The 19247-nt window shown below is 36.5% G+C and overlaps 1 protein-coding gene and 1 long non-coding RNA gene across 2 annotated transcripts in view; both read right to left on the reverse strand.

Moving 5' to 3' along the window:
• Positions 1-562: 562 nt before the first annotated feature.
• Positions 563-19247, reverse strand: part of LOC108664740 (DNA polymerase alpha catalytic subunit) — a gene marked incomplete in the record, with an annotated part of 47219 nt that continues 28534 nt past the window's right edge. The window contains 6 exon segments of the mRNA XM_047881662.1: positions 563-2015; positions 3083-3170; positions 4489-4605; positions 15310-15447; positions 17393-17574; positions 19007-19181. Of these exon segments, the coding sequence (XP_047737618.1) occupies positions 1882-2015; positions 3083-3170; positions 4489-4605; positions 15310-15447; positions 17393-17574; positions 19007-19181 (834 nt within the window).
• On the reverse strand, positions 10999-12952 carry LOC125178280. Its single transcript, XR_007156839.1, has 2 exons — positions 12869-12952; positions 10999-12522 (listed from the first exon to the last, which is right to left on the reverse strand). It is a non-coding gene; the product is annotated as an uncharacterized LOC125178280 (long non-coding RNA).

Below are 19247 nucleotides of genomic sequence, written 5' to 3' on the forward strand. Positions count from 1 at the left end.
GCTATTGTAACAGCCTGATCTCTGTGACGCTATTGTAACAGCCTGATCTCTGTGACGCTATTGTAACAGCCTGATCTCTGTGACGCTATTGTAACAGCCTGATCTCTATGACGCTATTGTAACAGCCTGATCTCTGTGATGCTATTGTAGCAGCCTGATCTCTGTGATGCTATTGTAACAGCCTGATCTCTGTGACGCTATTGTAACAGCCTGATCTCTGACGCTATTATAACAGCCTGATCTCTGACGCTATTGTAGCAGCCTGATCTCTGTGATGCTATTGTAACAGCCTGATCTCTGTGACGCTATTGTAACAGCCTGATCTCTGTGACGCTATTGTAACAGCCTGATCTATCAATGTGGAAGAAGTATAGTTCAATTCAGGTATTTACAACTTCATTTTTCAGGGGTCAAACGAGATAAAACTGTTCCCAATGCTACGTGTAACATCACACGTGACAATATCTATTCAGAAATATTACACAAGAGGGGAACACGGCAGTTCCACTAAGTCAAATCAAGAAAAACAACTCAAAAGCTAGGGATAAAAGTCACTGAATATCTACGATGGGAACACGGCAGTTCCACTAAGTCAAATAAAGAAACATAACTCAAAAGCTAGGGATAAAAGTCACTGAATATCTACGATGGGAACACGCCAGTTCCAATAAGTCAAATAAAGAAACACAACTCAAAAGCTAGGGATAAAAGTCACTGAATATCTACGATGGGAACACGCCAGTTCCAATAAGTCAAATAAAGAAACATAACTCAAAAGCTAGGGATAAAAGTCACTGAATATCTACGATGGGAACACGCCAGTTCCAATAAGTCAAATAAAGAAACACAACTCAAAAGCTAGGGATAAAAGTCACTGAATATCTACGATGGGAACACGCCAGTTCCAATAAGTCAAATAAAGAAACATAACTCAAAAGCTAGGGATAAAAGTCACTGAATATCTACGTACATTTCACCACGACAGCGGCAACGCAGTCAACTAAATCAACCCAGCCGTCAAAGCGATTATATCAAACCAAACCAATTACAAATCAATTATTAAGTAACATATTTAAAAATGTGGCAATAAAATCTAGGAATTATTGCTACAGATTTATTTAAGCACATGTATTTCCCACAATACCCGTTTGAATACACGGGAGAATTCATATTCACATTAGTTTTTCTAACCGTTAACTTTTGAGCAGTCCATCCAAGTCACGGAGGATAACTTTATGCTATGTTATTATGTACAGCAAACGAGTAAATAGAATATTCCTCCATTTCGTTTATTCGAATATTCATCCATTTCACTAAATTGTCCAGAAAAATATTCCCCCAACTCGCTTTACCATTCTCATATTTTGTGTAAGTACGAAAATGTTTTCTATAATATTTATATCAAATATCGTTCAATATTCGACGGCAACTTGAAATTATGCTTTCAATTCAGCTGATTAATCAAATACAATCTCACTTTATTTGGAAGCAGCAAATAGTAAAGGTAGTTAAGCACAACAATCTACATTAACATTCTTGAGAATTGGTCAGCAAGCCCCAGTCTACATCAACACATTCGCTATAAAATTAGATGTAATTCATACATAAATTCGTTGCAATCGATCCATAAATTTGACGCCATTCATCCATAAATTTGACGTAATTCATCCATAAATTCGTCGCCATTCATCCATAAATTTGCCACAATTCATCCAAAAATTTGCCGCCATTCATCCATAAATTTGCCACAATTCATCCAAAAATTTGCCGCAATTCATATAAAGATTTGACGTAATTTATCCATAAATTTTACGCAATTCCAAATAAATTCGCCGCAATTCATCCATAAATTTGATGTAATTGATCCACAAATTTTACATTTCACTTTGTCTTCATGAAGAGGTTAGCGAAGAGTCCGTCGAGGTCCACTTGAGAGTAGGCACTCAGGCTGAGAACTCTGAGAACCTCGTTACGGAGAACCATGTACGCTTTCCTCAAGCTGTCGTTGCGAATGTCTGGGAAAATTGATGAATATTAGAAAAATTGTTCAGAAATTAACAGTTATAAGACACATAAAAAGTGTATATAGGTATGTATTTAAAAGTATATAAATATATTTAAAAGTATATCAAAAAGATAACTTAAAACTGCATCAGAAATTAACGGTTATAAGACACATAAAAGTGTATATATGTATATAAAAGTATATACATATATTTAAAAGTATATCAAAAATATATATATATAAAAGTATATCCAAAAGACAACTTAAAACTGCAGTCATTTGAAACATGAAGTTCATAATGCCAACTTTAATCATTCGTAATTGATAACTTTACAAATAAATTTAATTAGACTAGCATTAATGAATTTATTGTTTAGTAGACACATGCAACGTGAACTAGTAAAGTTCAAATGAAAGGATATACGTTACTTTAATACTTTAATTCACGAATATAAAACATGTATCATAATTGTCGAATTCTTCAAGGTTCTCGGTAAGACAACTTTTAGTTTTCAACAAGTTAAAGCAAATTAGTTTGACGCAAGTTCCTAAGTGATGAAAAATTCGGATTTATGAGATATTAATGAAAATTTACTGACAAAAAAATTGATTAAATAACATGAGAAAAATAATAAAACCACCGATAAACTTGACCTGGCAAAAGGCTGTGGTAAACTTGAAATAATATGTATTTTGATGCGAAGTATATATCGCATCATTATGCAGCCCTCTTGATATTTACTTTAATATATCAATTATTCAAGCCTAGAAGAACTGTAACTTTAAAGAAGACATTGGATTTCGTGAAAGCGAGACGACTAAAGTGGAATGAAACAGTGGAATGTGGGTGAAACAGTGGAAACAGTGGAATGTGAGTGAAACAGTGGAATGTGGGTGAAACAGTGGAATGTGGGTGAAACAGTGTAATGTGGGTGAAACAGTGGAATGAAACAGTGGAATGTGGGTGAAACAGTGGAATGTGGGTGAAACAGTGGAATGAAACAGTAGAATGTGGGTGAAACCGTGGAATGTGGGTGAAACAGTGGAATGAAACAGTGTGTCAATACTCATACTCACGGTCATCTTTGTTCATGACGCACGCCTTTTGGAAGTCGAAGATGTAGTCGTAGAAGCAGAGCTGCTTGTACAGCTGAGATTCCGTGTACTGTTGACAAATAAATTTGTTATCAGTATGGATTCTGTATTTAGATAGTTATTTTTGTATCTTTCATTATACGGTATTTAAAATTAAATTTGTTATCAGTATGGATACTGTGTTTAGATAGTTATTTTTGTATCTTTCATTATACGGTATTTAAAATTAAATTTGTTATCAGTATGGATACTGTATTTAGATAGTTATTTTTGTATCTTTCATTATACGGTATTTAAAATTAAATTTGTTATCAGTATGGATATTTACATAGTTATTTTTGTACTATCTTTCATTACATTCAAAATGAAATATCGTTGTGTCTAAATACTTATATTCTCAGTCTGCTTACATCGCAAGTTCACAAAGAATTTAAAAGTAAAGAAAACGCCAAGCAAATTCGATATGGTGAATGTGTTTGACGTTTTCTTTGCTTTAAATTCATTGTTGTATCTAAGATAAGGAATCGGTGCATCGAATTGTGCAGTTTCATACAACATGAAAGAGACTAATTCACTTCAAAAATAGATCCTATATCGAACGAAAAAAGGCACATTTCGGTTTTAAAATATTTTACCCTTATTTAGCCTCAGTCACAGAACAGGTTCTCACTAAACATAAAGTGACATCAGTACGAAATTTTCCGACAGTAACGCGTGTCTTGAGACCTCATTTCCTGAGCTCTTATTACACTGTGAAGACACTTTCATAGTAAAATGCTATAATTTATAGTAAATAATATAATAACAGTGATGAATCTGTATCGTATAATTACAGTAAATAATATAATTACAGTGATGAATCTGTATCGTATAATTAAAGTAAATAATATAATAACAGTGATGAATCTGTATCGTATAATTATAGTAAATAATATAATTACAATGATGAATCTGTCACGCTGTGACGCACTATAAACTGCATGATGTTGCGTGCAACACAAGGCAAGAGTTGCGTAACACTGCATTACATGGCAGAGCTATGCTCTGACGCATGATAATCTTACCTCTTGTTAAGATCAAGAGAAGACAGATTATGATGCATTACATTACGATGCGAGTGATGCATTACGTGTTCAAATCTTCACAATCATGAATATCTACTGGATAAAATAGTTACCCTAAAAGACCACACAATCTTCATAGATTTCATACGGTCATTTCTCTTTCAAAGATTAGCCGTTACACTCCTACCTTTAGTCCTACGCTCTAACACACCTACTATCCCCCACAACACCCCGGTTTCCTTAGCCACCACAACACCCCGGGTCCCTTACACTCCTACCTTTATTCCTGCCCTCCTACACACCTACTAGCAACCCGGTTCATACCTCGCGTATAAGGACGGCTTTACAGCAGACGTTGCACACCGGGAAGCCTCTGACGAAGCGTAAGGGTATCCTGCGGCAGCGGTTACTGCAGCCAGGATCCTCGCACACCAGCCAGCCCTGCAACAATATTCATTAGTTTCCTTAGAATATGTTCGGGACGTAGCAGTCCCAGGCCACGATGGAATATAATATAATTACAGTGATGAATCTGTATCGTATAATTATACCTAGTACCGGTATATAATATACTTACAGTGATGAATCTGTATCGTATGATTATACCTAGTACCGGTATATAATATAATTACAGTGATGAATCTGTATCGTATAATTATAGTAAATTAATATACCAGTGTTCATGCTAAACCCACGTTACCGCAGCAACAAGTCATGAAGGATCTCAAGGATCAGTGAGAGGAGATGCCTGGCATTCATTCATACATACCTACCCTGAATGACGTCATGTCACGCTTTGACCCACTATAATCTGCATGATGTTGCGTGCAACACAAGGCAAGACAGAGTTGCGTAACACTGCATTACATGGCAGAGCTATGCTCTGACGCATGATAGTCTACCCCTTGTTAAAATTAAGATAAGACAGATTATGATGCATTAAAAATTATGAAGCGGACAATGCATTACATGTTCAAAGCTTCATAAACAAAGTTTCCACCTTAGCAAGAAAATTTTACAGCAATAATAGCTTATCCCTGAAGGAGGCAAATCAAAGTACCGTGTAACACCAAAAGCCAATTGGTAAATTGCACTATAAAAACATATATTTCTTACAGCAAGCATTTGACAACCGAGCAAAAAACACATATTCATATATAAATATATTCATTCATTCATAAAAAACTCATATTCGTTACCGCGAGCATTTGACAAGCGAGCAATAAACACATATTCATTCATAAAATATATTCATTCATTCATAAAAACGCATATTCGTTTCCGCGAGCATTCGATAAGTGAGCAAAAAACATATATTCATTCATTAAATATATTCATATATATATATTAAATATATTCATATATCATTCGGGCATATTAACGAATCTAACGAAACCGACAACTTCTTTCCGACAACCGACAACTTCTCGAGCAGAACCGACAACTTCTCGAGCACAACCGACAACTTCTCGAGCACAACCGACAACTTCCCGAGCACAACCGACAACTTCTCGAACACAACCAACAACTTCTCGAGCACAACCGACAACTTCTCGAGCACAACCGACAAATTATTCTGTCCGACAACCAACAACTCCCCGGCACTCTGAAGGTGCGATGTTTGAGGCAGAAAAGCAGGCGTGGCAGACAACCTGGCAGAGCACCTACATCAGAGACCAGCATCAGACAGTGAGGCAGAGACCAGCATCAGGTGGTGAGACAAAGTGAGGCAGAGCTCTGAGAGGCAGATACCTGCATCAGGTGGTGAGGCACAGCCCCAAGAGGCCGAGTCCTAAGAGGCAGATACCTGCATCAGACAGTGAGGCAGAGGCCAGCATCAGACAGCGGCGGCATCACGAGCACCGCAGCATCAGATAGTGAGGCAGAGCCCTACATCAAGAGGCAGAGACCAGCATCAGACAGTGAGGCAGAGCCCTACATCAAGAGGCAGAGACCAGCATCAGACAGTGAGGCAGAGGCCAGCATCAAGACAGTGAGGCAGAGGCCAGCATCAAGAGGCAATGACTGATGCCTCACTGATGCCTCACTCCGCCGCAATAACCAATATTGGGGCGGGGAGCAGCATCAGATAGTGAGGCAGAGCCCTAAGAGGCAGAGACCAGCATCAAGAGGCAATGACTGATGCCTCACTGATGCCTCACTCCGCCGCAATAACCAATATTGGGGCGGGGAGCAGCAGTCCGTCGTCACGCTTCGCTTCATTTCACCCGCGCACGACGAGCGCTCAGGCAACGGCGCCCCTAGCGCCTTACAATTTTCTTCGTCTTGAACGTAAATAATATTTTATGACATAAATTTATGTGGTATCCTTTTTTGAAGAGAAGAAATTGAGAGAATTTTCGTAATATTTTATGACATAAATTTATGTGGTATCCTTTTTTGAAGAGAAGAAATTGAGAGAATTTTCGTAATATTTTATGACCTAAATTTATGTGGTATCCTTTTTTGAAGAGAAGAAATTGAGAGAATTTTCGTAATATTTTATGAATTGTATTTATGTGTGACGTAAATTTATGTGGTATCCTTTTTTGAAGAGAAGAAATTGAGAGAATTTTATGATTATCACAATTTAGGTTTTATATTCAGAAGTTAGTGTCTATTCACTACCGTTTCTCTTACGATGATGTGATAAGGCGTATATATAGAATATACTAGAGCAATATATGGAAGTTATATATATATATAACTTCATATATACTCATATATATACCAACATATATATATACTGATGAACATATTATTATTTTCACTGGTTTAATAACTATTTTTATTATTAAATGTATAGAACATTATATTAGAGCAGTAGATGGAAGTTACCAACATAAATACTGATGAACATATTATTATTTTCACTGGTTTAATATTTTTTTATTATTTAATGTATAGAACAATATATTAGAGCAGTAGACGGGTTATTTCTCACAAATATACTGATGAACGAATTATTACGATATTCTCACTGGTTTCATGATTATTTATATGATAAATCTTCCAGCTGATAAGTTTATGCTTCGATATTTGATTTTTTGCACAGGCAGTATTATTAGAAACGCTCGTCCACGTTACTTAATTTTTAATTATTAGCCGTTATTGATATGTAAATTTAGTGAAGATGGCAAGCACACTTCGGTCTGGAGGCTTCGATTTAGTTAGTTATTATTTATTATTTGTGTTAGGTATTTTATTAGTTGCGTTATTTTATTTATTTGCGTTAAAGAGTATATTTGTTCTTAATTTTATTAAGATAATCAAGACTCCGATCTTATTTCTTGAGTTTTGCATTTACTGCAACGTGTCTATCAGGCTATAACATATTAGGAACTTATTGAACAAAAAGGAATTTGTTACGAACTGAAAAGCAGTGAATATTTATACTTCAATTAATTAATGGCTTCACCTTATAACCTCATCATTATAGAGGTTTAAGGTCAAAAGATTTTAAAGTTGGTAAAAAGAAAGAACTAACTAGAGTTCATATGAAGGTATATTAATATACCTTCATATGAATATACCTATTATGTAATATACCTTCATATGAATATACCTATTAATATACCTAATAGGATAATGGAACTAAAAGTTGAAAAATCTCATGTATGTGGACGAGATAACTAACTTTATTGCTTCTTTCCTGTTCAGATTATGTGGTTTCCTGAAAATTGAAGTTACATATTGCTCCTATATTATATACTTAATGTATACGCAATGATACTTAATGTATACTTAATGATATAGATGAGGTATATACAGCTTGATATACGATGATATACATCGAGTTTTCAAATTTTATTTTGCCTGGACCAGCGCTTTAACGCTTGACTCTTAAGCTTATTTACTTTACTAATGTCGTGTAAAAAAAATACAATGAAAATGTAAATTCTTGAACGCCTTCATAACAATATGAACGTTAAGCTAGGGTAAATATTTTGACTTATGAAAGCTTATGATGAATGTGCCGGCATGAACATTTGCTTATTCAATTACGTGGCCTACGTAATTGAATGTAAATATATTTATATTAAAAATTTTCAAAATTTTTGAATATATTTATATTCAAAAATTTATATTCTAAATATTTCTACGAGATATTTCAGCTTCAGAAATAAAAATAAGTCAATATGACCCAGTTTCTTGTTAGTTTTATATTAGTTTATTAGTTTTATAATTTTAAGTGTAGTCAATACCCTGAAAAAGTATAGAAAAGAATAATCAGTGTCAACTTCAAAAATATCCTTGATCATTTGTTGGGAAGTGATTGCAAGTTCTCAATAGAAAAATCATATGCACTTAAACGAAAATATTTAATGAAGTTTATAATTAATGTATGAATTAACACGTTGACTACGATTGCTTCATCTTGTACTATTATTTCATTTTTGTACTGTTTTTAAACAGGGTTGCCAGACGGTCATTTTTTCCGGACAAATTCCGTGATTTAGTTTTTCTCAATTGAGGATTTGGCCAATTTTAGGTAACCTGAATTATGTACCACTACCTCCTGGAGAAATACATTTCGTGGTACGCATATGTACCACTTTGTAGTCAACGTGTTAATAAAGTTGAAATGAGCTGTGAAAATTGATGCTGCAGAACAACGAGACGCCACTAGAGCCATGCCACTGACATACAGCTCGTATTAGTAGGGAGATTATGCTTAACTTTGAAACATTTTCGTAGGACTTTCATCACATGCAACTAGTGTGGCAGAAATTAAATTTAAAAACAAATTTCTAGCAGACTCTATAATTGAATTAGGATTACGTCCAAACGGCATTCAAGCAACGTGACTCGTGGCTGTGATAGCGACAAATACTGCTTACCGAAGATAGACGTGAAATTCGAAACAATCTTACAATCAAGAAGTAATTTCCTACTCGCTAACAAAAACGTGTCCTAAGAATGGCAAGCACAAATGGAAGCACATGCAACCTATGGAAGGGTCGAAATGTGCGTAAATTTCGTTGTTAGCTCCAGCGTCCCGAAAAAATAAGTCCGTAAGCGTTTAATATTTTAACCGACTTACTAATCGATAAATAAATCGATAATCTTATTAATCTATAATCTTATTAATCAATAATCTTGTTAATCAATAATCTTGTTAATCAATAATCTTATAGATCGATAATCATATTAATCGATAATCTTATTAATCTACAATCTTTTCAATCTATAAATAAACAATATCATAGTTATTTCCTCAGGAACCTAAACATAAAATATTTATCGTATACCCTAAGAGCAATATTGCCATTTTAATGCTGATTGACCGCGGAAAAATTTTGAATTTCTCGACACTGAAGAACTCTTGTATTTCAGCATAGCAAGACTCCTCGGTTAGGGTGCACATAAACACTGAATTTCTCGGCACAAGAAGCGTGTAATTTGCGTCGTTGGAAGGCGTGTATATCAAAGCCATCGCCGCCGTTGCAGTTCGACGCTTTAAGCCTCGACCAACAATCGATTCTTTACAAAAAATACACGAAAATCGTGACGATAAAACGCTTGCGAGATTAACACTTTGGCAGTACATCATCACTAGTCGATACTTGATCATTTCAAATGATAATTAATTAAATAAAGCCTTTAACAGGGATATCTGGATATAAATCGATAAATTTTCAAAACATTTTTCACATTTTCTTATCGCATCACAAAGAAATGAGTTTCCGAATACGGTCAGCCCACGTTGCAGCGAGCTCCGCCGCTGCTCGTGCACACACGTCCACTCATCACCGCGGCCCAGCAGCCACTGGCGCAAAGTCGGTAACCTCGCAATCTTGTAAAGGGTGTAAACGCATGGCTGGACCCTCGTGTTTTCCCAGGGCGATAGTTATTAGTCACCATAAAAACTAAACATGACCGATCCAAAGACGCTATTGTGAATCTTGATCAGACTAAGACATAAAAGTTATATTCAGATAAATTTATTTAAACCGATAATGTAAAATCCGCGAGAAACGCCCATTTATGGCCATGAATATTATTGACAAACCCAGTACGTGTTGCGTTCATCGGTACGAAATTTTACTTGTAAACCTAAGCACACTTATTGATGTGCAGGATAATTATAATTTGAATTATGGACGAACCAAACTTCTCTCTAAATGTAAATTTCACGGGATTAGGTAGTGGATTTGTATTGGGGTTTCTTTCCACATTTACCTTCCAAGAAACCTTAGAATAGAATCGAATAGTATAGAAGTGTCGGCACTGAAGAAATAGGCCCATGGCCTGTTGTCGATTCATGAATTTTTCGTGACTTGATTCACAAGGGATCCGGTCTTTGGAACCCGGTCTTTCCATAGCTGACGATTGATTGAGATAGCTGCTGGACTTATTGCCTGGTCCGTAATTTGCTAGGCATTTCAAGACTGAACATATGCTCCTGCATAGCTTCGTCTAGTCTGTTTTTGAAGATGTTCATACTCGGAGCGTCNCGCTATTGTAACAGCCTGATCTCTGTGACGCTATTTAACAGCCTGATCTCTGATGCTAATGTAATAGCCTGATTCGACATACTGATTTATCTTCATATTCCTAAGATGTGATGATTTCAACGTACTGCTTCGTCTTACAATTCATAAAAGGCGAAGAATTCAAGTGAAAGATGCATTAAATATCAACTGAAACGTCAAGGTAATTGTGTTATTAAAAACTATCAGAAATTAGCTAAATTTATACTCAGGAAATTATATCAGTTGCACGTTCTTCCAGGCAACCATTATCATTAAGAGTATCAATATAGTACTCGAACAACTGATCCAAATATCTTTTTCCAAGTAATCAGCTCAAATGAGTAAAACTAACTTCGAAAAGACTATGTAAAGTGTATTTAAAAGACATACTCAGTAACAAAAGAATTTGAACACCGGGAGGATGTTGAAGAACTTAGTTCAACTAAAGTATTTACAACGTCATGTTGCACAGGTCAATGTGGAAGAAGTATAGTTCAATTCAGGTATTTAAAGTCAAATCAAGAAACACAACTCAAAAACTAGGGATAAAAGTCACTAAATATCTACGTACATTTCACCACGACAGTGGCAACGCAGTCAACTAAATCTACCCAGCCCTCAAACCGATCATATCAAACCAAACCAATTACAAATCAATTATTAAGTAACATATTGAAAAATGTGGCAATAAAATCTAGGAATTATTGCTACAGATTTATTTATTCACATGTATTTACCCACAATACCCCCATTTGAATACACGGGATAATTCATATTCACATTAGTTTTTCTAACCGTTAATTTCCATGCGGTTCATTCAAATCACGGAGAATAACTTTATGCTATGTTATTATGTACAGCAAACAAGAAGGATATTCCTCCATTTCGTCCATTGAACAAGTCACTAAATTGTCCAGAAAAATACCCCCCCGCCAACTCGCATACACTTTATAACATTCACATATTTTGTGCGAGTATGAAAAGGTTTTCTATAATATTCATACCAAATATCATTCAATATTCAACTGTAACTTGAAATTATGCTTCCAATCAAACTGAATAATCAAATACAATTTCACTTTAATTGGCAGCAGCAAATAGTAGAGGTAATTGCTCTTTATTTGTTTACGTTAATTAAGCCCAAGAATCAGCAATAACATTCTTGAGAATTGGTCAGCAAGTCAAGCTCTACATCAACACATTCTATATAAACTTCGTGTAAATCATCCACAAACTGATATTTTTCATCCATAAATTGATGTAGTTCATCCATCAATTTTACGCAATTCATCCATCAATTTGACGCATTTCATCCATAAATTTGATGTAATTGATCCGTAAATTGATGTAATTCATCCATAGATTTGCCGCCATTCATCCATAAATTTGCCGCAATTCATCCATAAATTTGCCACAATTCATCCATAAATTTGCCGCCATTTATCAATAAATTTGACGTAATTCAACCATAAACTCGTCACAATTCATCCATAAATTCGCTGTCATTCATTCATAAATTTGCCGCAATTCATCCAAAGATTTGACGTAATTCATACGAAGAATTGACATAATTTATCCATAAATTTTACGCAATTCCAAATAAATTTAACGCAATTCATCCATAAATTCGCCGCAATTCATCCATAAATTCGCCACCATTCATCCATAAATTTTATGCAATTCATCCATAAATTTGCCGCAATTCATCCATAAATTCGATGTAATTGATCAATAAATTTGATATTTCACTTGCTGGTCTTCATGAAGAGGTTAGCAAAGAGGCCGTCGAGGTCCACTTGAGAGTAGGCGCTCAGGCTGAGGACTCTGAGAACCTCGTTACGTAGCACCATGTACGCTTTCCTCAAGCTGTCGTTGCGAATGTCTGGTAAAATTCAAGAATATTAGAAAAATTGTTCAGAAATTAACAGTTATAAGACACATAAAAGTGTATATAGGTATGTATTTAAAAGTATATACATATATTTAAAAGTATATCAAAAAGACAACTTAAAACTGCATCAGAAATTAACGGTTATAAGACACATAAAAGTGTATATATGTGTATAAAAGNTACTGAGTGTGTCAATACTCATACTGAGTGTCTCAATACTCTACTGAGTGTGTCAATACTCATACTGAGTGTGTCAATACTCATACTGAGTGCGTCAATACTCATACTCTGCTGAGTGTGTCAATACTCATACTCTACTGAGTGTGTCAATACTCACGGTCATCTTTATTCATGACGCACGCCTTTTGGAAGTCGAAGATGTAGTCGTAGAAGCAGAGCTGCTTGTACAGCTGAGACTCCGTGTACTGTTGACAAATGAATTTCTTATCAGTATGGATACTGTATTTAGATAGTTATTTTTGTATCTTTCATTATACGGTATTTAAAATTAAATTTGTTATCAGTATGGATATTTACACAGTTATTTTTGTATCTTTCATTATATTCAAAATGAAATATTGTTGTGTCTAAATACTTATATTATCAGTCTGCTTATATCGCAAGTTCACAAGGAATTTAAAAGCAAAGAAAACGCCAAGAAAATTCGATATGGGGAATTTGTTTGGCGTTTTCTTTGCTTTTAAATTCATATATTATAAAGAAATATTATATTAAATTCATATATATTAAAATATATTTCGCGCATATTTTCATCATATTTTGCCTTAGTCACAAAACAGGTGAATATTAGAAAAATAATTAAAAATATTAAACATAAAGTGACATCAGCACGAAATTTTCCGACAGTAACGCATGTCTTGAGACCTCATCTCCTGAGCTCTAATGGCATGCTCCACACTTTTAAGACACTTTTATAGTAAAATGCTATAATTATAGTAAATAATATAATAACAGTGATGAATCAGCATCATATGATTATACCTAGTAGTACCGGTATATAATATAATTACAGTGATGAATCAGCATCGTATGATTATACCTAGTAACGGTATATAATCTGTCTCTTATACACATCTAGATGTGTATAAGAGACAGTAGCAGTCCCAGGCCACGATGGATCGCCGCCTCTGATTATCGTTCATCCGCCCTCATTTGGGCCACCTGATGCACGATGCTTTCTGTGACTTGTGACTCTGCTAGACAATTACTTCTATAAACGCAACAGATGTGCTACAGTGATGTTTGTAAGAGGTGCATAACAGTTACAGTGATGTGACTGTGTAAGAGATGAATTCTAGTGATGTATGTAAGAGATGTATTACAGTTTCAGTGATGTGTCTGTGTAAGAGATAAATTCTAGAGATGTATGTAAGAGATTTAGGTATTACAGTTAATTACAGTGATGCGTGTAAGAAATGCATCACCGTGATGTGTGTAAGAGATGCATTACAGTGATGTGTGTAAGAGATGCACTACAGTGATGTATGTAAGAGATGCATTACAGTGATGTATGTAAGAGATGCACTACAGTGATGTATGTAAGAGATGCACTACAGTGATGTATGTAAGAGATGCATTACAAACATTCACACATGACACGAGTTTAATTTGTTGCAAAAGGAATGATGGAATGGAATTCGGAAAATCATGCTTGCAGGCACACGATTGCATGGAATTGCGTGAAATTACAATCCTTTATAATAGGAGGCAAAACTGATAAAATGAATATTAAATATAATTAGAAATTCGCTATCTTTCCGACACGGAACTCAAAGTAGCATGGGTAGCAAAATTTTGTTCGAAAATTAAATTATTGAAAACAGTAATTGTTCGGCACAATCATGCCGACAGAAGATGCGGCTCACATTGGCTAGTTAGTTACTTAATAGACTGAGAAGCAATGTGACTGAGAACATAGACTGAGAAGCAATGTGACTGAGAACATAGACTGAGAAGCAATGTGACTGAGAACATAGACTGAGAAGCAATGTGACTGAGAACATAGACTGAGGAAAATCATGCTTGCAGGCACACGATTGCATGGAATTGCTTGAATTACAAGACTTTAATAAGCGGAGGCCATTTGATTAAATGAATAATAAATAGAATTAGAAATTCGTTATCTTCACAACACGGAAGTCAAAGTATCATGGGTAGCAAAAATTTTATTTGGAAATTAGATCATTGTAAATTAGAAGAGTAATTGTTCGGCACAAGCAAATCGCAACAGAAGATGTGGCCCACATTAGTTAGTTGGTTACTTCGAACGTAAATTGAGAAGCAATGTTAGAATATGTCAGTATGGCCGAGTTATAAGACGCTATTATACTGACGTTATAGCAGGTCAAGCAATGCTAGAATATGTCAGTATAGCTGAGTTATAGGACGATATTATACTGACGTCATAGTAGGTCAAGCAATGCTAGAATATGTCAGTATAGCTGAGTTATAGGACGATATTATACTGACGTCATAGTAGGTCAAGCAATGCTAGAATATGTCAGTATAGCTGAGTTATAGGACGATATTATACTGACGTCATAGTAGGTCAAGCAATGTTAGAATATGTCAGTATAGCTGAGTTATAGGACGCTATTATACTGACGTTATAGCAGGTCAAGCGATGCTAGAATATGTCAGTATAGCCGAGTTTATACACAGTATAGTTATATTATACTGACGTCGTAGTAGGTGAAGCAATGTTAGAATATGTCAGTATAGCCGAGTTTATATATAGTATAGTTATATTATACTAACGTCATAGTAGGTCTTGATGTGTTTATGCAGCTGCTGCGTGAGGCAGTTGATGAGAGGCGTGAGGTTGGCATGGGGCGGCAAGGAACATTTGGGGTTGGGGCAGCTCAGCAGGAAGGGTTCTTGCTTGCCACTCGCTCCCTGTCACGAACAATAACGATTCAGTGATAATCTTAGGCAGAGGCATAAATAACGTTTTTATTTTAGATAAAATTAGCTGAAAAGAAGAGCTTCATGCTTCAAGTTTAGGCCATTAGTAACATCCCTGTCACGAACAATAACGATTTAGTAATAATCTTAGGCAGAGGCATAAATAACAACTTTATTTTAGATAAAATTAGCTGAGAAGAAGAGCTTCATGCTTCAAGTTTAGGCCATTATTAACATCCCCGTCATGAACAATAACGATTTAGTGATAATGTAAGGCAGAGGCAAAAATAAAGAATTAATTCTAGAACAAAGTAACTGAGAAGAAAAGCTTAAATTCGTTCATGAAGTTTGGGCAATCAGTAACATCTTTACCGTAGTATCTATCGCTCAAAGGACTCATTGAAGCGATGGACATCCACGGTATTCTGTATATTTCGGTTTTTTGGCCAATCAAAAAGATAACTTTGTTTTAAACTTTGTTTGCATTGTTCTTAAGTAAATAATTGACCGTTTGATGACCACTTCTTAGGGCAAACTGCCATTATCAATCCAACCAAAAAGATTATTTTATTTTGAACTTTGTTTGGATTGTTTCCAAATAGAGAATTGAGTGCTTGACGGATACTCCTAAGAGCCAACTGCCATTATCAATACAATAGAACATAATGCAGTAAATGACTGGCAAGTTGTGCCCAGCATACATACATGATTCCTGCAATTTGTGAAGCCCGTTATTTCAAACCCTGCCACCCTGAAACCCATAATCCCATGTCCATTTGATAAATTTCAAAAAAAACTAACGTAATTGAAGAAAGCACCTTTAAATCCACATTTTATAAGGAACAATTTTCCATTTGCAAATTTTGAAGAAAATTTTGCTTCCAGCATAAACTTTATAGCTAGGAAACAAATCACATTATAATTTTAGATCCAACTCTCCCTTATATTTTTTAAATAACAAAATTCGGAGGTAGTATCCCGACATGAAAATTGTTCTGCATACGCACCCCAACAGTTATCAAATATTTCTTGCACCAGGCTTAAAACACACACACTTGGCCAAAAGTATATAAAATTGTAGCGTATCAATCATGACAGCAGCACCCGATGTCACCAAGTACACATAGCGACCTAAATAGACATAGCTGACGACTCTCCTGATCTGTCATTGGAGGGTTTGGCTTGAAGAGCCATCAGTGTTTGGCTGACGGAACTACGAACTCTTAAATATTGTCACTGATTGGCTGACGGACGTACAAATTTTTAAATATCTATGATAGACCGGCCCCTGGTCTGCACTCAAGACAAGACGCACCCGTACAAAAAGCCAAGACGTACCCGTACAAAAGGCCAAGACGTACCCGTACAAAAGGCCAAGACGTACCCGTACAAAAGGCCAAGACATACCAGTACAAAAGGGCAAGACGTACCCCCTACAAAAGGCCAAGACATACCCATACAAAAATCCAATACGTACCCATACAAAAGGCCAAGACGCACCCGTACAAAAGGCCAAGACGTACCCGTACAAAAGGCCAAGACGTACCCGTACAAAAGGCCAAGACGTACCCGTACAAAAGGCCAAGACGTACCCCTACAAAAGGCCAAGACGTACCCGTACAAAAGGCCAAGACGTACCCGTACAAAAGGCCAAGACGTACCCGTACAAAAGGCCAAGACGTACCCGTACTCCAGGCAAGACGTACCCGTACAAAAGGCCAAGACGTACCCATACAAAAGGGTAAGACGTACCCGTACAAAAGGCCCGTCAACAGACACGGACTTTAGTCTGGCCCCTGGTCTGCACTCAGAGCAAGACATACCCATACAAAAGGCCAAGACGTACCCCTCCAAAAGGCCATGACGTACCCGTACTCCAGGCAAGACGTACCCATACAAAAGGCCATGACATACCCGTACTCCAGGCAAGACGTACCCGTACAAAAGGCCCGTCAACAGACACGGAGGTGTGGCACTCAGGAGCAGGGCACGTGTAGGTGAAGCGCGTGCAGGTCCTGTAGCGCTCCTCGGGCGACATGTCCAGGCCCGCGCCCGTGATGTCGTCCTCATCGTCGTGGTTGTACTGACGCGCTGAGCGGTACCCCGACGGGTCAAGTCCTGTGGTGAATGTTTGGTGAGATGTCAAGTCGGAAATAAAATTTTTAGTGCCAATGCTCGTAATTGGTGTACATTTTTCGCATTTTCAATTTCTCAGCAAAATCAAATCACCGTGCCAATGCTCGAAATTGGTGTACATTTTTCTCCTTTTCAATTTCTCAACAAAATATCTAAAGAAAAAATACGCCGGGCCCGCTTAATTTCTTCACTAGTTCTTATAAATTATTTACGTATACAAGGGAGCCAAAAATAAAATTAGAATCGGAAGGTTGATTTAAATTCCACTAGTCCGGAGAAAAGGTCAAGTCGGTAGCCCAATAGCCCAACGGGTCGAGTCCTGTCGTTTGGTGAGATGTGGTGAATATTTATTTGGTGCAAGACATAGAGCCATTGTCGCGACTAGTGTCTAAAATAAACACAGAAAAGTGTAAAACATTTGAATGAACCTGCACCATGACACGCACAGCAAATGTAAATTGCTGTGTTATTCATCACTGTCAAATGGATAAGTTACATGTCAGAGCGCAGTGTCTCGCTCCAAATAAATAAGGCCATAAATAAAAAAATTTTTCTCCCTGAATGCCTGACAAGCGACCTCAATAATCCAGGGGTGATTTTTAATATATTATTAAATATTATTGTAATATGGCATATAATATTATGCAATGATTTTTTAACAATCGAAATTAAATGCAGCTGATCCTGTAACCCTAATGAGCTAGAACAGAGCGCTAATGTAACCACTAATAAGTTATAACAGAGCGTTAATGTAAACCACTAATGAGTTAGAACAGAGCACTAATGTAACCACTAATGAGTTAGAACAGACCACTAATGTAACCACTAATGAGTTAGAACAGAGCGCTAATGTAACCACTAATGAGTTAGAACAGAGCACTAATGTAACCACTAATGAGTTAGAACAGAGCACTAATGTAACCACTAATGAGTTAGAACAGAGCGCTAATGTAACTGCTACTGAGTTAGAACAGAGTGCTAATGTAACTGCTACTGAGTTAGAACAGAGCGCTAATGTAACCACTGATAAGTTATAAATAATATACAGAGTTGTTGCCAATACCCAGGCACTGTAGCTGATCCTGTAACCGCTAGTGAGTTAGAACATAGTGCTATAATGAGTTAGAACAGAGCGCTAATGTAACCACTAATTAGTTAAACTAAATAACAGAAAGAAATAATGCCAGTACCCAGGCACTCAGCGATCCTAGCAGCATGAGTGCCCTCAATAGGATCACAGAGGCGGGCTATGACAGGATGTAGCTGCTGTGCTAATTACTTATACTAAACAATATAAAGAAATAATGACGGTACCCAGACACTCAGCGATCCTAGCAGCATGGGTGCCCTCAATAGGATCACAGAGGCGGGCTATGACAGGACTAAATAAATAACAAAGAAATAATGCCAGTACCCAGACACTCAGCGATCCTAGCAGCATGGGTTCCTTCAATAGGATCACAGAGGCGGGCTATGACAGGATGTAGTTGGTGTGCGAGGTAGTAGTTCGTGTCCAGGCTCAGCTCAGGGTTCTTCTTCAGCTCGTCGGGATGGTAGGCGCGCTGACCACTCGAGTTGTTCGTACCGTCCTGGTGAAAGTTAATGAAAGTTAAACGTAACTCAATGCATCAAACTATACAATAACTTGTCACGTC

This window comes from Hyalella azteca, unplaced genomic scaffold (assembly GCF_000764305.2).
Source record: "Hyalella azteca isolate HAZT.00-mixed unplaced genomic scaffold, Hazt_2.0.2 contig8529, whole genome shotgun sequence".
Lineage (NCBI taxonomy): Eukaryota > Metazoa > Arthropoda > Malacostraca > Amphipoda > Hyalellidae > Hyalella > Hyalella azteca.